Source organism: Haliotis rubra, unplaced genomic scaffold (assembly GCF_003918875.1).
Source record: "Haliotis rubra isolate DU_JTF1 unplaced genomic scaffold, ASM391887v1 Scf1227, whole genome shotgun sequence".
In the NCBI taxonomy this organism is placed as follows: domain Eukaryota; kingdom Metazoa; phylum Mollusca; class Gastropoda; order Lepetellida; family Haliotidae; genus Haliotis; species Haliotis rubra.
The window spans coordinates 36,098-59,173 of NW_025765145.1; the positions used below are offsets into that span (position 1 = coordinate 36,098).

At 43.9% G+C, this 23,076-nt stretch overlaps 1 protein-coding gene and 1 long non-coding RNA gene across 2 annotated transcripts; one reads left to right on the top strand and one right to left on the bottom strand.

Annotated features, from left to right (window-relative positions):
- Positions 1-324: 324 nt before the first annotated feature.
- LOC124266006 lies at positions 325-1,930 on the bottom strand. Its single transcript, XR_006895610.1, has 2 exons — positions 1,885-1,930; positions 325-887 (listed from the first exon to the last, which is right to left on the bottom strand). It is a non-coding gene; the product is annotated as an uncharacterized LOC124266006 (long non-coding RNA).
- Positions 1,931-12,893: 10,963 nt separating this feature from the next.
- Positions 12,894-17,215, top strand: LOC124266005 (alpha-(1,3)-fucosyltransferase C-like). Its single transcript, XM_046700821.1, has 2 exons — positions 12,894-13,053; positions 13,988-17,215. The coding sequence occupies exons 1-2, from the start codon at positions 13,000-13,002 to the stop codon at positions 15,263-15,265; spliced, it is 1,332 nt and encodes a 443-aa protein (XP_046556777.1). The 5' UTR covers positions 12,894-12,999; the 3' UTR covers positions 15,266-17,215.
- Positions 17,216-23,076: the final 5,861 nt, after the last annotated feature.

The following is a 23,076-nucleotide window of genomic DNA, read 5'->3' on the forward strand; positions in this document are numbered from 1 at the left end:
AGTTCAGTGCATAATTTCGAATTGCAGAATCGGAAATACAATCCATTTTAGAATCACCCATTAGCTTTTCCTGGAATTTAGTGAAAGACCGACTGGTTTCCTAGAATCGGTTCGATAGGCCTTTTCAGTAACACCGTACATGTTATACCCTCTTAGAAATCACTGTGCGAACCCACGCGCACTTATAGACGCTGGCCCGGCAGTGGCACTATGTAGGACCATGTTTCCTCCGTCCGTCACCAGTACTTCAGTTCAAGACACGGTAAGACATGACTAAGACCTTTGATATGAAATTCATATCCTGGAGATGAGAGTACCGTATTTGCGATGCTAGTACCGATCTCTAATAGAAGCAAGTCTCTAATAGACGGATGTTTGGTCATCGTGATGCTCTTGAAATCAGCTTCACCCCACCCCACCCTAAATCATCTCACGCCCTACTCACTAAATTTCTTAATTTAGCCAGGTGCCTCCAACGTTGCCTTTTAAAGGCTTTTCTTGTTGAATGACAGAGCAACAAGCACAAAGCGCAAAAGCTACCGACCTTGGATGCAGTCGCGATCGAACATGAGAGAGATTAGGGAGAGACTGTCTTGACTCAGCTTAGTTACAAAGAGTTTATACAGTAGCGGTCCGAGATCAACAAAAGCCTCTGTAAAGCTTTTGTCAGGCCTTTATATCTCCCCGCTATTGTATATACCAGTTTTTCCTGATCACATGACACTATGCTAGCTCTATGTCATGTTGACCTCGAGGAAACAGTTTAATGTGAATGAGCTGGTTACAGGATACTATTGGGATCACTCGGCAAGGTAAGTGTTAAATATTTTGCTTGGGGGGTAACATTGTGCTGTATGGTATGATCAATAATTCCGCTCTGACGAAACCTCTATATAAATCTCTAATTTAAACACATACTGTATTTTTAGTGATCAAAAACGTAAATAAACTCATACACTTTAAATTCAAAACAATATTACGTAACAGAGCACACTTGCACCAGTTCAGTGCATAATTTCGAATTGCAGAATCGGAAATACAATCCATTTTAGAATCACCCATTAGCTTTTCCTGGAATTTAGTGAAAGACCGACTGGTTTCCTAGAATCGGTTCGATAGGCCTTTTCAGTAACACCGTACATGTTATACCCTCTTAGAAATCACTGTGCGAACCCACGCGCACTTATAGACGCTGGCCCGGCAGTGGCACTATGTAGGACCATGTTTCCTCCGTCCGTCACCAGTACTTCAGTTCAAGACACGGTTAGACATGACTAAGACCTTTGATATGAAATTCATATCCTGGAGATGAGAGTACCGTATTTGCGATGCTAGTACCGATCTCTAATAGAAGCAAGTCTCTAATAGACGGATGTTTGGTCATCGTGATGCTCTTGAAATCAGCTTCACCCCCCACCCCCCCCTAAATCATCTCACGCCCTACTCACTAAATTTCTTAATTTAGCCAGGTGCCTCCAACGTTGCCTTTTAAAGGCTTTTCTTGTTGAATGACAGAGCAACAAGCACAAAGCGCAAAAGCTACCGACCTTGGATGCAGTCACGATCGAACATGAGAGAGATTAGGGAGAGACTGTCTTGACTCAGCTTAGTTACAAGGAGTTTATACAGTAGCGGTCCGAGATCAAGTCCAACAAAAGCCTCTGTAAAGCTTTTGTCAGGCCCTTATCTCTCCCCGCTATTGTATATACCAGTTTTTCCTGATCACGTGACACTATGCTAGCTCTATGTCGTGTTGACCTCGAGGAAACAGTTTAATGTGAATGAGCTGGTTACAGGATACTATTGGGATCACTCGGCAATATTTTGCTTGGGGTGTAACATTGTGCTGTATGGTATGATCAATAATTCCTCTCTGACAAAAACCTCTCTCTGGCCCATCTTTCAAGTAGTACAAGTTCGGCTCGTTGGCTTTGATGTCCACTTTATCTATGTTGTAAGTTTTGACTGACCATGTCGGATCGGTGGCTCGTTTCCGAGTGTCCCCTTTGTGTTCCCCCGGCTGGTAGAGGTACCTCTCGAGGGCCCTATCGGGTATCTGTTTCTCCTTCCCACGCGATGGTGCAGCCAGTTCGGCTATCACTGATTTCAGTTTGATAGCGTCGGCCGGTTTCTTGCCGGTGAGACGGGTGGTTTGTGGTTGATAGCCGACACCACCTGAGGTAGCCGCGCTACCCATTCCGTCGATCGTTTTTCTGGGTTGACCATCTCTCTCGCATACTTGTGTCCGAATAAGCGCTCGGCCAAAGTCCGATTGAATCTCTCAACTATGGCTTGACTGCGATGAGCCCCGTCAGCGCCACGCCTGACCTTGGTATCGTGTTTGGTTAGCAGTTGTGACATGTCACCCATGAACTCCAGCCCGGGGTCTACTTGCAGCTCTGTGGGCCATGTCAGCGGACTGCGTTTGTATATGCGTTCGAATCCCCGGGCTACTTGGGCCGAGTCTTTCGCGGTCAAGGGTTCGGCTTCCTTGTAGCGGCTGGCAACATCAACGATGGTTAGGGCATACTTGTACCTCCTGTCGTGGGGTAGGAACAGGAGGTCGGCCTGGTGAACGCTATTGGGTACGGTAATACCGAACTTTCTTCTAGGCACGTAGCATGGGGCAGGTAAATAGATCTGCCACAGGGCTTGTTTTTCAAGCCACGCTTTGGCCTCGTCCGGGGGTACTTGCGCCATTTTAGCCAGCTTATGTACGGCGCTAGCTCCTTTCCAGTACCCACGCGGGCTGTAGTAAATAGCCTCAAACTTTCTCTGGTTCCGTGACATCCCGACATATATACACCTATGTTCTTGGTTCAATTTTCTCATGCCCGTACGCGTACGTGTTTATCCCGTCGATGGCTATCTAACGCTTTGTGTCCATCAGCGACAGGGACGTCTTGTTTATCGTCAGTACGTATATCCTGTGCCCGTCGCTTCTAAGCGTGTTCATTTGATGCCTGAAGGTGCGGGTCTTGAACAGGGCTTCCTTGAATATGGCGTGTTTGATGTGTTGTTTCACCACGTACTTCTTAACACCCTTAGCCTTTCGGATCTCACCATTGTCGGCCTTCAGGATGGAGTACATCTTGGGTCTCAAGCCTATGTACTCAGCTATGGGTGTGCCGGCACACTCGTCCTTCATCTTACCGAGGACCTTTTTATTTACCGTGCTGTGTATGGCATGGCCCTTGGGGTAGTCGCTGGTGTCGTACAAATCGAGGCGTTTCTTCATGTCCTCGTACACGTCCTCGGTTCGAATCTCCATCAGCAGGGAATCAATGTCCGTGTACAGCACTTCACACCTGGCGCCGTACTGCTTCTTGAGCTCATTGTAGTAAAAGTCGTACATCAGGTGTTTGGATAAATCGAGGATGCTCATCCCCATGTAAACAGGCCGGTTGAATTTGATGTGGCTTTTCTTCATGTGTAGGGCCACCAGGTCGTCGGTGAATATCTTGCTCCGGTTGAATGCTGGGCTGGCTATCAGTTTCCTGAGCTTGTCTTCCTCTTTAGACCGAACCAGCTTCAAGGTCACGCGTTTCCTCAGGTTCTCCATTTTCTTACCAAACACCGAGTTGTTCATGAGCTTGTAGAGGTTTTTCTCAAAGTCACTGGTGGCCAGCTTTTGCAGGTCCGTGTTCATTCTGATGTAGGGCTTCATCCAGGGGCTCTGGTCGAACACGAGCACCCTGTGTATTTTGGTCAGCCTCATACCCAACGACAGGTACAGCTGTAGGTTGCGATAATGAACGATGTACTTGGTCTTATTCATTAAGTTGGGCACAAGTTTTTCAACGTCTGCCACCCGCCCACCCAGCAAGTTATGTTGGTACTCGGACATCCAGTCCGGGTTAACCCTCAAACGTTCGGGGGCCAGGGGGTAGCAGTTGTGTGATGTGTGCAATGCCTTGGGGTCTTCCAAGTCCACTTCGAGGATATAGCCTTTGTTCGAATCCGGCACGATGCTCATAACATCGTTCTCGGACGATGCCCATTCGAATCGTCCTGTGGGTAGATACTGGCTCATGACCCAGCCGTACAGGTTGTTGGCATCGAGGTAGAGGATGTGAGTGGTTGGCTTGCTCGAGTCGTAGCCCTTCATGTATTGATTATTGGCTTTTGCGTAGCATTTAGAGGCCATGGAAATCCCACCTCGCAAGCCTTTCTCAATGAACAGGTGCATGTCGTAATCGGTGAGCAATTCCAACTTAACTCCGGTTTTCTTCAGCAAGGCATCCCAAGATAGACCTGGGCTGGTGTAGTACCATGCCCGGCATCCTGGGTAGCATCGTCTCGTGGCTGCTCAGCACGCTGGCTAAAACTGTCATGTGGCTCGGCCAAAACCTGTGGGCAGCCATCGTCGCCGTGGAGGGTCTGGTGTACGTAGCGGCTTAGGAATTTTTAACCAAATGAGCCCCAAACCAACCGCGATCCCGCTAACCACCAGCGCTGTTTTACGGTCGATGTGCTGCTGATTGGACGCCTGCACCTGTGGGGATTTGGGCCGTGGTGGTGTGGGTTGAACCCTGGGCTCCGGGGGTGGTACGACTATACCCGTTTCACTGGTCGTGGGAGGCTGTACGTTGGGGACGTTGACATCGGGGTTGATGCCCGGCTTCTGGTCGGCTGGGGCTATGGTTATTTTGTTGTTGTAGCCCACCACTTTGTTGATTCTCAGTCGCATGTTGCTTAGAGCCATGTACAGTCCCACGTCGAACACGTAGTCGACTTTCGACCGGGCATATTCCAACACGTCTTGGTATCGTCGGATGGCACCCGGTAGATCAACCGGGGGAGGCTATGGCATCTGCGCACCCAACAGCGCCCACACGAGTCGTTCAAGCGTTCAGTGCCGGCACGAGTAAACCCTTTCGACGTGTCCAGCATATATACTTTCCAATTGTCTTCAACGTAGGGGGGTTGCTCGACCTTTTGGATGGTGAAACCAACGTCGCCTGTAAAGTCCATACGGTCATCTCGCCATTCGTTACTCGACAGAGCAAATTCTGGCCGAAGTAAACCTCGTTTCAGTAGATCATCGCTGGCTTCTTTCACCGGTTTTGGCCCACTGTGTATGGGTTTAGGAACGAGGTTGGAGAATGCATGGAAGAAATTATCGAAACTAAACATATGGTGCTTCATAAAGTTTACCACTGTATCTTTTCGTGATGCTTTTACGGAGAGCCCATCACTGTACGGAATACCCAACCCGTGGTTCAATCCTCCCCCTCCATCGGTAGAACCCAAGGTGACGTAGTAGATGTCTCAGGAGCGGCCCTCAACACTCGGTTTGACCTAGTCCGCAATGGTGATGATAGATGCCTCGTTCGGAGGCAAACTGTTCGACTTAGAAGATGTTGATAGCACGACCGTCGCCTGAAACAAGCAGTATACCCTCATCTTCACCAACGACGACAAGTGGGTGTTGTTACCCTCTCGAGTAGATTGGTTTCTCAACATTAGGCTCGGCTCCCCCTACGTGTTCACGGAGAACAAAGACAACTACCTAAACAAAGTCGTGAACAACGGAACCCTGCTCGTGGCTTACGTCCCGACGCAGAGGCGTAGCGTAGTCATCAGCCCAGTGTCGAGTGCTACAGCCCACATGCTGTCGAGTAAACCGGGAGTACAAGACGGGGCATTGCATTTGGTGTCTGAATTCGCTGGCGTGGTCAACATCCTGGCAAGCCTACCGGCGAACTCCACGCTGGTCATCCAAGTCTACCTAGGGGAACCATCGCAGGATGAAGTCGAAATTGTGAAGGGGATCAAACTCCTGTGGGTGAAACGGCACCAGTATCAGGTTTGCACTGTTTACGTGCGGGTGGGTGTCGACTCCCACACCAGTCTGTAGGGGGTCACCGTGACCGTGGAAGACACGATATCACTCACCAAGATCTTCCTACCCGACAACATACACTTCACCCCTGAGAAATTATCAGAAAAACAATTGGAAACTATCTCGTAATAGTATCATAGCAATGTCCAATCGTCATCGGCCCAACGCCACACTTAACGATCTAGGAGACACGGAGGGATTCGATCAGCCCGGCGAGGAAGACACCTCGTACGTCCTGCCCTTAAGAAACGGTGTGTACATGCGTGCGGCGGCGTCTGCCAGACGGCTTTATAGAACCCAAATGGTTGCTCAACATGACCCTCACCGAACTTTATATCTCGTTAGACAAAGATAGGTATGTCTCCGAAATTAGGAACAATGGTATCTTGTTCGGGGCTTTCGGTCCGAAGTATAGTATAAGTACTCAACTAATACCGGATCACACGGACAACATGTTAGTTGCTTCAGGCTTGGAGGACGAGTTAAGGTTTGACGTCCCCAATTCCCAATTGGGCCTTATGAAGGTGAACCCAGGGTCCACACTCGCCATAGAAGTCTACTTCATGGAGGGGGATCCCGTAGAACAGCAACTTTTACCTGGGTTGACAATACACTATAGAGCCCTAACCCTGGGCGAACGTTGCCGTATCATCATACAACCGGACCCCTCAACGGGTTCTATAGTCCCCTCAGTAAGCCTCGATGATGTTCGTGTGGACGCAAAGTTACCTATTTACCTCTCCCCTATTTCCCTGTACGAGGGTCTAAGACTTGTAAGCTTCAAATACACTGTGCAAAAAGTAAATTACGCACATTTTAAAGATATTTTTTAGAATATATTATATGCACAGTATGGGCCTGTACCCAGTCGTAGAGGAAGTCGCGAAGACCCTGGAAACCGTAGACGGGTTCGCGCTTGAGACAGTTATGTGATGTAAAACGCCAACTAGAACAAGACCACGACACGCGGAAAGCACTATATAAAAAGTACCATAGAGCTTTCAATATCGTGGACGGGACTGATACTGCCCTTACGACAACCAGCATGGGACTAGGGGCGGCAGGTGTTGGGTTGTTAGCCACCATCGTGGCCGCACCTATAGTTTAAGTTTGCATCCCGCAGACTGCACCGTAAAGTGTTGAAACACGACGAGATCAGGGTTCTAGCTGAAGCAAAGCTGAACACGGTAAGCGAGCGTATTTCCACAGTACTCACTGACAGTAAGATCTCAGAGGAGGAATTTCGTTCAATCCTCTCTGAACTCGACAAGTACCGTAAGATGAAACAAGAAATCCGGTCCAAGACTCGTAAGTCTGCTATCAGCGAAGACGAGAAAAAAAAGTACATAGAACAGGGCGTATGAAAAGCCCAGCAAGCCTTCATTATGAACACCAAAGAGATCATAGGCGATTCACATTAAACTGTTTCATCGAGGTCAACACGACATAGGACGGGCACAATAGTGTCACGTGATCAGAAGTGCTAGTTCGCGGTCATTTTGACACTATTGTGTCTCACTAGTGCCCGGGAAGTTAACTGGGGGTTAAAAATTTGTATATACAATAGCGGGGAGAGATAAGGGCCTGACAAAAGCTTTATTTCGTGAATGAAGCTTTACACAGGCTTTTGTAGGACTTGATTTAGGACCGCTACTGTATATACTACTGTTACAGCATGACATACATAGAGAATACTACACGAGGTCTCATTACATACGAATTATACGAAACGAGTGTCCTTCCTATGGTATCTGACGGAGCGAAAGCGAGGTTAGATAACATAGGAAGGTCACGAGTTTCGTATAATTCGTATGTAATGAGACGGAGTGTGGAATTTTATTTATTACCCACGTCTTACATGCATTAAATTGACAAAATAACGTATTTTTGTTATTTTTTGGTTTCCAACCGAAACCGGTTTCATAAAGAGGTTGCGGAAGAGTTTTGTACTGTAGTACAATATTTGCATGACGTCACACTGTAATGACGTCACTGCCTTGGTAACAGACGTCAGGATGCATGTCAGTTGCCATCGCCTCGTACAGCCTCCTACAGTAAACTACTCCGTAGCACCCCGTTTCTTGGTTTGCAGTTGCTTCATTCCGGCTAACATCACTGGTGGAAACATTCCGTTTATGTTTTTCGACGGATATAATGTCTCAGTTCGACTCACAATTAAACAGCGACACGGCAACGTTCGCAATGTTTACATTCCCACAATGCATTTAAGTTATAGAATGAATGAATTCACGTGTTCGTTATGAATGAAAAAATAGTTATGTCAGAATGTGACCTAATTGAGAGGTCATCGGTTATCCAATCAAATCGTTAGAATCTCAGGTCAAGTCGTTACGACACAGGTCAACGCGATACGACACTCGTGTGACGTACGAGATTAGTATGCAAATTCCCATACGTTGACCACGTGGGTAATAAAAGCGTATAACAGCATTGATTTTTATAGGTAACAGAATTGGCAATAACACACATCCTTGTTACATACCGGATTGTACAGGAAATATGAGATTATTCAGGGTTATCTAAGGCAAGGACATGGTCAGCCTGATAGCCTGGAGCATATTGTTTGAAATATCATGTTCCCACCACGGATGTTACAACGCTCTTTTAAAATCAATAAAACATCAGAATGTTGGTATGTTTATATTGAAGCTATTATTGATGCTGTGTTAAGTATGGATATTGTATTTTCTCTACTGGATCCGTTCTGTTCAACGAGAATATTCTGGGTTTCAGGGTATTTGAATAGCCTCTGATTGGTGAAATCGGCATAAATTCAGTGGCGCCACCCATCAGTGACCACGCAATAATGGAACCCAACACTCGCTTATTCAATTACGACCCAATTAGAAGCATCTTTTTCCGGTTTATCCAGAAATAACGCAAAAGCAGTTGTTAGTCTATCAAATGCCAGCGCTGAATTGCAGTTTATCTATAGTCAGTTCAATATCAAAGTGTTCTAAGTTGGAGACTAACAAACTAACAAAGTGCAGCATCTGCAGTCTCGGTGGTAGGTGGAGGTGGCAACAAGGAGACCGTGGCTTGCAGTTAAAACAAGGAGCTATATATGTTACAGTTAATATGTAAAACCGAAACCCTGAAAATTTCAGTGATTATGTATGATCACTGAGTGAATCAGACATTATCACAGAAAATTTCAGGGATTATACATAATCCCTTGTTTTAAATATTCACTGTAACATACATTCGGGATTCACTGTGTCCCAGGTCAGCATATAGTGGTAGTGGTTGTTGGGTGACGTCAGAATACGTCAGTACACTTTATCTGCATACATGATACGTTCCCATGAACTGAACATGTTATTCTAACCAGTAATTGTTGCAAAATGTCTAAACCCCAACATAAATTTCTGAACTGGAGTGACTTTCTTCCATCAGCGTGAAAGATTACCTGCAAAGAGAAAATTGATTTAAAATCTTTAAGACATGCCATCAACTGTTGGTATCCCAAGCACATATGATCACATCACAGATCTAGAACCCATAATGGCTTAATTTCACTCACCAAAGACACAACTACTGCAAGAGACATTTTAATTCATGCATCGATCGATGTGACATCTGAACACAGGTTCCATTCAATTTTTGCCTCATGTTCGCATTTCGAACTGCAGGAACAAGAAGGATCTTCACAGATGTCTCAGTTGCTATTAATGCACATTATTCTTCATTTTTCCAAATCATAATACCATAAGATCACATTCTTACGTCTATACCATTAGTTGTAACCTCTGTTTTGTACTTTGGGGAAATTGCTTAGAATCTGCAACTTTGATCAAACAATTCTGGCATCCGATCAAAAAGATTTAAACTGATTACTAAAATGTTTAAATAATTTAGTACCATCCGACAAGCCTCTGTCATATCACTGGTACTATCTATAACATATTCCTACCGATATTCAGAGGGGACTGACCCAGGTGATATCACTTTATACTGTCCTTGTCGCTATGGATAGTTCTGAACCTGTATAAATTGATGCGTCCAATCTGTTGACTTCCCAATATGTACTTTAGTCTTCAAGTGTTAGTACGAGTAGTATACACAATGGTAATGCTAAAAAATAATGATAAAATAAGAAGGAAAAGACCAAAAGGTGCACCTCCACTCAACATTTGAGTAATAGAGACACTCTTTGTTTGCATTGGGTTTTTTCTTCGCGAACCCGTAGTCCATCCAACCCCAAGACAGGTATATGGAAAGCAAAATTGGAGTCCAGCGCAGAACAACAACGACAGTATGTCGATGGGGTTTGGACCACTCTCGTGTTGTTTCTCCATCGGCGAAGGTGCAATCGAATTAGAGATACACTAGGTACATAGGTATAGAACACAACAAAATGCCAGGAACCAAGCTATCGCGCGAAGCCTACGCCAAGATCCGATCGGGTCATTTGTCCCTTCGGGAAGCAAAGAGGAAGTACCACATATTGCAAGCCTGATACACGCAAATCCGTGGCAGCTCCGAGTGAACTCCCGACATGGCCGAAGTCTTCGAGAGACTGTATTTGCTGTACTTTCACCCATTTGTCGACGATGGCAAAATAGTGGATTTACCTCTACCCACCCAACCAATTTCGCCCGGCATCGGGCAAACTCCGCATCATTCTCGCGGACGACTACTGCCGCCCAGCAGAACCCAAGGACAGAAGACACCACCAATGCACCGACTGCCTGGCCGCCATACCGGAACTCCCCACTCTCTTCGAGCAAGACAACTCTACGTGCAAGTGCTGCGCCATCAACCGCTGCGTCGACAGCAAGAAATGCGTTCTGTGAAAAACAAAGCGATAGAAAACTACACACCACCCCAGGAGGATCGACTCCCATTCGAGGTTCCAGAAGAAATCCCAATCCACTACTTTCTCTCGAACGTAGAGAACCTGTACGACGACGACTGCCTCTCGTGGTGCCTGCGCTACCAACGCCTCATCGACGAGTTGTCGGCCAATTGTCCATGCAGCGAGAAGAGTCTTGTATCTTCCGGCAGCTATCGGGACAAGCAGATCCGCCATCGAGATGAGATGATTCCTTTCTTGGCTTGAGCTGGGTGGTTGGGGACATTGGTGCATCAAGGGGTAGATGGATTGGACTCATTTTTCATAGTGAACTGGATATTTGGGTATTGGATGTTTAGGTGTTCCGTAGAGTTTTGGGGTGGTTTAAAGGTGAATTGAGGAAAGACCTGTAATTGTCATATAGTCAAAGAAACGGATAAACAACTCGTGATACTAGTATACAAATTCACTTTGAAGAAGTCATCCATACATCACCATACATGTTCTGGGTCCAGATTTGTACACGAGAAAAGTCATCTAATGAAAGCTATAGGCTTGTCATTTAAATATGATGACTGACGTTGGAAAGCTGCCATACTGAGTTGTCTTCCAATCTTTACGATTTTCCTCAATGGAAATTGATCATATACTAGACAAAAATAGATAGGGATATATGTAAATTTTAAAATTATGAATAATGATCTATTTATTCATTTACACACTAATACAATATCAATCATAAAAATACCAATATCCCTAACTTATTTTGTCCAGTATATAAACAACGTAAAGATCCTGTATTGATTGCAAGAGACTGATAGCGTACTATTTGTACTGTAGACTACAAGACAACGGAACGGAAGGCAAGGAACTATTTCTTCTTTCGGACTGCTTAAAAGGGACAACACTAGGGTATATGCACATGATGATTATTGGTGGTAACATTTCATGGTAGCCTTCGACTCCTAAGCACAACAGCTTGGTCCTGGTCATGTAGCAGCTGAAGGCAAACCAATTATGAAAACCTGACCTAACCCAATCAATATAAAATATAATCGTTGATATTGTTTCACAAAGTCACTATAGCAAATCACTGATTCTTTTATATTTTTGTTCTTGACAACGGAATCTTTACCTTTAGAAAAAGTGTATTAAGCTGCTCTGATATTAACCTTTTCATGTCATTTCTGATGTCAACAATTAGTGCTGATGACAAAGTTCCAGATAGTTCATTATCTGCTGAAAGCATGTACCTGTTTAAGTTTAATGCTGCATCTTAAGTTATACCGAAGGCGACTCAATGAGACCAGAAGTAAAAAGTTACATATTTATTTATTCAAGTCATTCAAGTTTGGTTTCATCGTTTTAGTTTTCATTATAAACCAAAGTAGGACATTGTGAGGTGACTGTGACTGTGAAACCGGATCCTTCAATATAGGTCATGGAGCCCGCGCAGCTGCTTTTGCTATATTTTGTTGGTTTGTTCTGGTGATGTCAGCAAACTCATATTTAACAAGAAACGTCCATGTTGTGCTGAGATAGAGGTCGATCTGGAATTATCGTTTTTACTCCATGAAAAGAAAGGAACGGGTAAGCAAGTTTCAAAGCTGAATTTATCAATATTAAAAATTCTGCCTGTTTACCTGAATCAACTTTATTCAAAAGAACAAGCGGACTCCACGATATCATGCTCCAAATTTGTCAGTACATGTGCAAAGAGTTGCATAAGGTGCAAATGGTATTCGATTCTGTTAAAGGCCATTTAAAATCTTTTATGCTACCGGTAATGCTGGACATAACATTATGCATGAATCGTTCACTGGACATGCTTGGTATTCGAAGTCACGTGTTTTTGGTGAACAAACTCTGACTTTCTCCCATCAGAGAATAAAAATGCATTTTAAGCGACTGGTTCTGGTGTGAGATCTTTTGTCCTTCTTTGACTCGCATTCTAGAAGTTTGGTAGATGGAGAATGAGGACTATTTTTATGGATATACAACTTCTGTATTCTGTATAGACGACGTTTCGACATAGATCCTAATGTCTTGCTTGACAACGACATTAGAATCTATGTCGGAACGTCGCCTATACAGAATAAAGAAGTTGTATATCCATAAAAATAGTCCTCATTCTTCATCTTTTGTCTTGCCTAGCCTAGCCCTTGTAGTTTCAGAGACGGCGCGTACACATTTCCCAAATTGATTCGTTACATCATTAATTTCTACTCAAATGAATTTTCGTTTTATTCCAGAAGCATTCGTTGTCACAGCTACATTCCCCCTCATAAACAGATACGCATTTGAGAACGCTTTTACGATTTCAGATTGAAGACCAAAGATGAGCAGCCACATCCAAAGGGCTTTACAAAAGAATGACCAGGACACAAAAATAGTAAGCTTTTACTCCGAAAACATTTAACTGCACGGGACTACACACTGAAACAAAGGTAGACTGAATGTAGGCATCTGCTAAACTAGACAAGAAAGTGTACAAGTTGACATGGTACATTTACAGAATGTACAAGGTGATACGTCATGTACCTGATTCAAAACTTGGCACCCAGTACTTAGCGTGAAGAGTTTATGCATCATACATGGCGTTGTACACTCACTACCGTATGTAGTGGAAGGTGTAACATATCTTTGAATGGGGTAGATTGTTGACATGCCCAGTGAGAATAATACACAGTCTACAATTTGAAACATCAGACACGTGTTGTCCAGTAGAGTCTGATACACAATCTACAAGGTGATACATCAGACAGGTGTTGTCCAGTAGAGTCTGATACACAATTTTCAAGGTGATACATCAGACAGCTGTTGTCCAGTAGAGTCTGATACACAATCTACAAGGTGATACACCACCCAGGTGTTGTCCAGTAGAGTCTGATACACAATTTTCAAGGTGATACATCAGACAGCTGTTGTCCAGTAGAGTCTGATGCACAGTCTACAAGATGATACATCAGACAAGTGTTTTTCAGTAAGAGGCTGAAACACACATCTTATGTGAGCGAGTTACATAAGACAGTATACCTCCCATATCTATATATATCTGAGTGTACCAGCTATCTTACTGTATACCTGTAAATAGCCATTGTCACTCTGTACACCTTTGAATGAATGTCACTATTTATCACCGTTACCACTTTATTTATCAATATCATACCTAACACCTCTTCGTATGTCTGCAGATATCTCTGTACGAGTGTATATACCAACCACCTGTCTCAATACCTGCGTGTCTCTCAGTATTTCACGTGGTTGTGTTTATTTCTTGCAGTCATTATCTGTTCAGTAATATACACATGGGTTTCATTATTCAATTTCAGATTCAGGCGTCACCTCGGAAATTCAAGTACTGCCTATACCTGCTGATTGCTGCGGTTGTGTGTGGAACAGTTACGGTATGCTACAATGAGTCCAGTTTCATGTCGCCTGGAATGTGGACGAAGTGGACGGTCTACTACCCAATCACTAACTACAACAAGACCATCAATCGTGATGTCTCAGTAGCTAAAACTCACCTTCAGAAGATGGTTTTTAAAAGTAATAGCACTTTTCCACATTTCTATAAACCAGTGTCGTTTCATTCTTCTGACAAGTACAGACAGAAGCGGTCCTACAGCGTGGATTTCACTCATGGATACCGTCCAGTTACAAGCACCAAGTCTAAGCTGATACTCTTTCATAATCCCCCAAGATGGTTTACAGCATTTCAAAAGTTTTGTCCACAGGGTTTACAGAAATGTCCACAGAAACACTGTGAATGTTCCTTTGATACCAAACGTGTTGATAAAGCAGATGCTGTCATCTTCGATGGTGTTGAACTCCACTTAACCCCTCCACTTAAACAAACCAACCAAGTGTGGATCATGTTCGGATTAGAGTGTCCCTATTATTACAACAATCAGTTATCTCGGTCAGAACATTGGCGTCACATGTTCAACTGGACCATGACGTATCGTCTCGACTCTGACGTCATCTTGCCTTACAATGTCCTTTTTCAGCTGCAGCAACCACCGAAAGTTAATTTTTCTCAAATTGCTCTGAATAAAACGAAGTCGGTCCTCTGGTTTGTCAGTAACTGCAACACACAATCCAAACGGCAACAGTATGTGAAAGAACTACGTAAGCATATCTCAGTGGACATCTATGGAAGATGTGGGCCATTAAAATGTAGCGGACCGAAGTGCGATTTTTTGTACAACCAATATAGGTTTTATTTATCATTTGAAAATTCATTTTGCGTTGATTACGCCACAGAGAAGTTGTTCAAAGTATATGCTCATAACATTGTTCCAGTTGTTCGTGGAGGGGCAGATTATAATTCCCTGGTACCAAATGGAACGTACATTAATGCAGCGGACTTTTCTAGTCCAAAAGAACTGGCAACCTATCTTAAGTATCTGGAAACAAACGTGACAGCTTATGCTGAGATTCTGGAAAACAAATCCAAGTATACACATTCACATACAGGGACAACATATGAATCTGCTTTCTGTGACATTTGTGTGAAACTCCATAATTTGGATAAATATCAACAATACTATTTCGACAGTGTCCGATGGCTACGCGAAGATACATGTCATTATCCCAAATAATCCCACAATAATTGTTTTTTCTGGGGGTGTGGTGTTATATTTGAAGAGTGTGTTGATTGTATGACAATTTTATTTAGATACATATATAATTATTTGGGATTACACTTACCCACTTTAAAATTCGAAGTCGGACAACTTGTAGTCTAGCACGCATACTTTGTGAACGCTGCGATGGCTGAGTAGGTTAGATAGCAGACTTTGTGCGCTGGCGATTAGGTGCTTGGCTCTTAGAGTGTGGTGGGGGACTCAACCACAAAAGTAGTATGATCTGTACTTTAACGAGAAAGTTTAATCCAAAATATTATATATGTTACGATTGACCACTTTCTAAATGGCATTTTGTATTCATTAAGCATACATGCTATTCAAAAGCAACTGAAACCCCTTCGGTCACTCACCCCTTTCTTTCTCGGACATTCTAGTGAATTATCTATGATGAAAACTGACGGGATAAAGAAGGTGTACAGTCATGTTTGGTCGTGGCTAAAATGAATCTAACAAGAACTTTTTTTTCTATGGGGATGTATGTGGTACTGGTATCATCATGCGGCGTCATGTTTGGGGTCATCTATGCTTGTTTCTATGCTTAGATAACGTTTGTGGTTAAATATTGTGGTTGCATGACAGTATAATATAAATTAATTTTAATCACTTCATACAATTTGGTAGTTTTTTATGCCATTTTAGTTCGAGTCGAAAAGGTGTGAAATAATTTTAGCAATTTTAAGTTTATGCATATTTTCTTGTTTGAGTATGGAGAAAATATAGTATATTCCTCTCTAAGAGAGGTGTCTAATGATAGCAGGTGCGGATCCAGGGTTTGTGTGCGTGCGTGTGTGTGCGCGCGTGCGTGCGTGCGTGTGTGCCCCGAAAACAATTCCCTGGGGAACATGTCCCCCTAACCTTTGGTCTTCATGATTTACGTGCGACACCCGCCTCCCCTTCTCCAAAATCCTGATTTCGCCCCTGTGATAACATTGTTTTTTCTGGGGTTACGGTGCCAAATCCGGCAGATAACTACATTATAACATGAGCATGAAATTCACATTTAAATGTACACACATTTGAGTAGAAATAATTTCTGATGAATCCTGTTTAGAATATAAGGCAGGTTTTTGTTGTTTGTGGAAAGAGCTGATAACAGAGCGTGTTGCTATTAACATATTCTGAGAACTTTAAGGTTTCGTTATAGATTTACTGTCTAACCTCATCAGGACATACGTCTTTGTTTGGCGATGCTTGATCTTACACAGCTTAACAGCTGGAACAGAAAATGTTTGGGGGAAAGTCTCTTTTGGGATTTTTTTTTTATTTCAACAAAATTAGAATTATAGTTTTTTTAAATTAAGGTACTTTCCGCAGAAATTCAGCAGAAAGCTACAACAGAAATATTTTGAATATATCAGCCATCATGATCTTCCTTACATGTTTTATTGTCTGATCACACCTATTCTGTGTTTTGGATCTGCAAACCCAGTGTTGTAACACCGCTGACATTCTTCAAGCCATTTCAGTGAGGTCACACGTACATACCAACAATGATACGGCCCTGAGAGTGTCGGGAGTCATTGTACACCCAGAGCAGTCAAGTACAGGTGGAAGCTGATTAACTCATCGCGTCCTAAATACTTGATTCAAACTCTTGCTGGTAATGGTAGAACTCATGCACCAACTACACCTAAACACGGATTTGGATTTCTGTCTCAAGCTTTGACTGCATCATTTATCAAGAAACAAAAGATCGATCATATAACATACATTGTATTGTAATCTAGTCTCCTTGGTCTTACTATCCATTGTGTCTGTATGGTGGGCCCGAGGCATAAAGTAGAGTATCATTTCTTCCTGTTTGCACGTTTGACTGGTTGTGTTACCCTGCTCTTTAGGTCATGCTGTCCATTGTGTATGCAGTGTATAGTCTTGCCCAAAGCATAAAGTTGAGTATACATTCATCCTGTTTGGCTAGTTTTTAAGCCCTAGCGAACCACATTCGCTCCTTTCAATCTGTCATAGTTTTCAAAAACGCTCGAAGCTATCGTACCTTAACCAACAATGTTTGCCACCACAAGCAATGCATGGACAGCTGTGGCAGAACTACACGGTCAAACGTAAAATCAAGTTTGTTTGTTTAACGTCGCGCTCGGCAATATTCCAGTTTTGTATAATCGAGCCTGGATCAGACAACCTAGTGATTAACATCATGAGCATCGATCTATGCAGATGGGATACGATGACATGTGTTGACCAAGTCAGCGAACCTGACCACCCGATCCCGTTAGTCGCATCTAACGACAAGCATTGTTGTTGAAGACAATTCTGTAGAGGGTAAAGTCCGAGTAACTCTCCATTCCTTAAAAATAATGGAGCCGAGGCCCCGGAGGGCCCGAGGCACATTGTTTTTTAAGGAATGGAGAGTTAAGAGGATATTACCCTACTTAAATAACATTCAAAGTATTGGGAATATTTCTGTTATCAAAGTTACATGTCAAAATGACAAAATGAAGTCTTTAATTTGAAGCTGGTACACATCGCTCCATTCCTGAAAAGTAATGGAGCGAGCAGACAATGGAATGACGTCACAAATGTAATTTAAAACCCGGATCTTCACGAGTAGTATAGGGAATGAGAATTCTGGACCAGGGTAATCTAAAGCTTCATTTAATAGATAAAGCTTTAGTCGGACCCTTCCCATTACCCTCTACTACCCCTCTACAAAGCTTTATTTCACAAATAAGACTTTAGTTGGGGACCCTTATCTCTTGCTACCATTACCTCTACTATAGTGGGATACGAACTCCACCGGGTATCTTGCCTCTATGTCGTGTTGACAGGAGGTAATACTGTGCCATACGGTATGATTAATAATTCTTCTTTTACAAACCCTCTGCCGGGACCATCCATTAAGTAGTACAAGTTAGGTTCGTCGGCTTTGATGTCTACTTTATCTATGTTGTAAGTTTTGACTGACCATATAGGATCAGTAGCTCGTTTCCGAGTATCACCCTCGTGTTCCCCAGGCTCGTATAAATATCTCACTAGAGACCTATCTGGTATTTGTTTCTCCTTCCCACGCAAAGGAGCGGCCGGCTCTGCTGCTATCGATTTTAATTTTATAGCGTCTGCCGGCTTTTTTACCGGTGAGACGAGTGACTTCATGGTTGATTGCCGACACCACCTTAGGTAACCTCGTGACCCATTCAGTCGATCGCTTCCCTGGGGCAGCCATCTCTCTCGCATACTGATGTCCGAATAAGCGCTCAGCCAAAGTCCTATTGAATCTCTCAACTATGGCTTGGCTGCGATGGGCTCCGGCCGTGCCACGCCTGACCTTTGTATCGTGTTTGGCTAGCAGTTGTGACACGGCACCCATGAACTCCCGCCCTGGGTCAACTTGCAGCTCTGTTGGCCACGTCAGCGGACTGCGTTTGTATATACGTTCGAATCCTCTGGCTACCTGGACCGAATCTTTCGTGGTCAAGGGTTCGGCTTCCTTGTAGCGACTGGCTACATCCACGACTGTTAAGGCATACTTGTACCTTTTATCGTGGGGTAGGAACAGTAGGTCTGCCTGGTGAACGCTATTAGGTATGTTAATACCGAACTTCCTTCTAGGCACGTAGCGTGGTGGTGGCAAATAGATCTGCCACAGGGCTTGTTTTTTCAAGCCACGCTTTGGCTTCCTCCGGCGGTACTCGCGCCATTTTAGCCAGCTTATCTACAGCGCTAGCTCCTTTCCAGTACCCACGCGGGCTATAGTAAATAGCCTCAAACTTTTTCTGGTTCCGTTCTTGGTTCAATTTTCTCATGCCCGTACGCGTACGTGTTTATCCCATCAATAGCTATCCAACGTTTAGTATCCATAGGCGACAGGGACGTCTTGTTTATTGTCAGCCCATATATCCTATGACTATCACTTCTAAGTGTGTTTATTTTATGTTTAAAGGTACGGGTTTTGAACAGGGATTCCTTGAATATGGCGTGTTTGATGTGTTGTTTCACCACGTACTTCTTAACACCCTTAGCCTTCCGGATCTCACTATTGTCGGCTTTCAGTATGGAGTACATCTTAGGCCTCAACCCTATGTACTCGGCTATGGACGTGCCTGCACACTCGTCCTTCATCTTACCTAGGACCTTTTTATTTACCGTGCTATGTATGGTATGGTCCTTGGGGTAGTCACTGGTGTCATACAAATCGAGGCGTTCTTTCATGTCCTCATACACGTCCTCGGTTCGAATCTCCATCAGCAGGGAATCCGTGTCAGTGTACAGCACTTCACACCTGTCGTCGTACTGTTTCTTAAGCTCGTTGTAGTAAAAGTCGTACATCAGGTGTTTGGATAAATCGAGGATGCTCATCCCCACGTAAACAGGCCGGTTGAATTTTATGTGGCTTTTCTTCATGTGTAAGGCAACTAGGTTATCGGTGAATATCTTGCTACGGTTAAATGTCGGACTGGCTATCAGCTTCCTGAGTTTGTTCTCCTCATTCGATCGAACCAGCTTTACGTCCACGCGTTTCCTCAGGTTTTCCATAGTCTTACCGAACACCGAGTTGTTCATGAGCTTGTAGAGATTTTTCTCAAAGTCACTGGTGGCAAGCTTTCGCAGGTCCGTGTTCATTCTGATGTAGGGCTCCATCCATGGGCTCTGATTGAACACGAGCACCCTATGTATTTTGGTAAGCCTCATACCCAACGACAGGTACAGCTGCAGGTTGCGATAGTCTACGATGTATTTGGTCTTATTCATTAAGTTAGGCACGAGTTTTTCAACGCCCGTCACCCGCCTATCTAACAAGTTATGTTGGTATTCAGACATCCAGTCTGGGTTAACCCTCATACGTTCGGGAGCCAGGGGGTAGCTGTTGTGTGATGTGTGTAATGCCTTGGGATACTCCAAGTCAACTTCGAGGATATAACCTTTGTTCGAATCCGGCGCGATGCTCATAATATCGAAATCGGATGATACCCATTCGAATCCCCCTGTGGGTAGATACTGGCTCATAGCCCAGCCGTACAGGTTGTTGGCGTCGAGGTAGAGAATGTGATTGGTTGGTTTGCTAGGGTCGTAGCCATTCACGTATTGATTATTTGCTTTAGCGTATCGCTTGGTTGCCATGGAGATCCCTCCTCGCAAGCCTTTCTCAATGAATAGGTGCATGTCGTAATCAGTAAGCAATTCCAACTTAACTCCGGTCTTTTTTAAGCAAGGCATCCCACGATAGACCTGGGCTGGTGTAATACCATGCTGGATCTAGTTTATACTGCTTGATACATGTCCACCTAAATGTCTCAAATACGTCGGCTAATAGTAGTACATCCATCTTCAAGTACAGATCGTGATAGTCACCTAGGTTTTTACAACCAAGTTTATTCCATACGTTAATAGCGTACGAGTAATCGTCTTCGGATATTTCCGAGTCGGTCAGATTGCTGTAAAATTCTCTGATGGGGGGTAGTCTGGTCTCGGCGAACTTAGTCCAACTATCCATGTACTCATAGGGATACACACCCTTCCTCATAAGCAGAGATCTAGTCTCGGCGTCTGTGTATCGATCGGTGATAGGGAAGGTATCGTTGGCTTTAATCAGGCTGGCTAATGACGACAATAGAAATTGACACGAGTCAATGAACCTAAGTCCGTCTAAGCTGAAAGAGAGATATTTCTCCATGTTGTTGGGAATGCACGTTATATTACCATCGATTTTCGCGATGGCCTGCATGATCAAGTGAGAGTCGTACCCTCTCAAGTTGTGAAAGACAACGGGGATGTTTATTGTCTTAGGGTTGATTCTAAGTTTAAGGTTACACGCGTTGTGAGCGGCACCTCTATACTTACCGGTTATGTGACAGTGATCTCTCACCGAATCACCGTTCAGTGGTGAGTCACACACGTGACAGTTAATGCTACGGGAGTGAGCTAACCTGTCGGCTTGGGTCATACGCATGGGAGCGATTCTATACAACGCGTTCCTAATAATTTCTTCTTCCTCCTGCAAACACTTTAGAAACCTTTCAACCGCGTCAGGACCCCTGTATACTACGGGAGATTTCGTTTCACCGTCACAACGGACGACTATGTATCCAAATCCACATGCTTCATGCTCTTGTGTTTTGTATGTGAAGCTCTCACCTATGGGTAGAGCATTGGGGTACCCCAACAACCCCGCCTGTGGGAGTATCCCCGCCGGTAATTGGTTTGACCAATGCTTCAAAGTCGGCGTATATAATATAAGGCACGGACATTTGGTGCTTGTGGTTGTAGAATTTTAGGATATTGTCACCTTCCTCGGGCATGTCGACGCGTATAGCCGTCTGTCCCACACCTTGGCAATACTCCTGGTGGGATTCTAATAAATCAGCTCGTATGAAGCCGTGTAGGCATCGCATACAAAAGTGTTTTTTTCCCATTGTGTTTCGACTGGTCGTGCAACAACCGATTGAAATGTTTTATCCACGTGTAGTGATACTTTTCACCTCGTTGGATCATGAATATATTGATAACACGTTTCCCCACCAACGGACTGAGCCTGTGTATTATTGTTGTATTGTCTTCGTGTCCAAAGACATTTATAGCTAGATTATTCTGTTTTTCTACTTTAGTGATCTGAGATATGGTGGTTGGTTCATCTATACCATCCCAGTTGAGTCCATCGTCTTGGGGATAGCTAGAAAGCCTGTCTGAATGAGTGTCAGCTGGAAACAAGGCTGATCTGATAGCTAATCTCAAGCAATCGTTTCCTCTATTCTTGACATTGACTATGGCATGTTTTTTCTTATAGTATGGAGGCAAGTCTAGGTATGACCCGCCTCTGAACGGCACGTAGTTAGCTATGTCTAGATAGACAATATCGATTTTATCTACAGCCCACCCGGATCCCAAGTGTGTGTAGCGTTCTAGGTGTTCCTGTATCTGCTGAAAACTAGTATCGATCGATGCGTCTATAGTCTCTATCTGGGTCACGACCTCTTGTTTACCTCGGAAGTAAGGCTGAACGTACTCGGTAACATCCCCCCCACATTCTTCTCGAGTGTCATTTTAACTGTGATTTGAAATTTGATACTTCCCAGACTGGCTAGTTCCTGTTTTATTTTATCATCTATCAGTGGCTTAATATCTACAACATCTATGTTCCTATTAACATGCATGCGCCAGCCTCTTAAATACTTACCTACAGCGCGCTCAGTGCGTACGAACTGTATAGTAGTCATAACTGTGTACACACATAATAACTAATGTCTAATTGGGCCGCCGTAAAAATGATAAGGCGTCTATATATCCTCTCCGTCGCCCCAATCAACTATTTTTAGATGGGCTGTTTCGATCCAGTACTCGCATTGTTGGATAAAGTGTTCCTTGAAATTGATCATGTATTCCGATATACTTGTAAAACAATCTATCTGGTGTTGAGTCGTGATGGTCCTCCCACATACGAAGGGACGAGTATACTTAACACCCTCTTTAATCCATACCACTTTCAATATTACCTGAAATCTGAAGTTTAGTTTATCTTTGAGTATGTTTTTTACCCGAGATTCGATGTCTTCACTGGGATCACACGTTCCACAAACATATCTATACGTACGTGTGTAATAATCTCTAATTGGGGCATAGTCAAAGGGAGGTAACTCCTTCAGCCTTACACTGCTATCTTGAGAAATCGCCTACGTTCTTTTATGTAGGCCTTTTTATTCTCGTAGATGAGGTGATGTCTGACTACGTTCGCCCCGTGAGCTTTACATAGACAGTAGTGACCTTTGACCCCTATGCCACACACAGAACACGAGTAGTTGGGACTTCCCATGTGG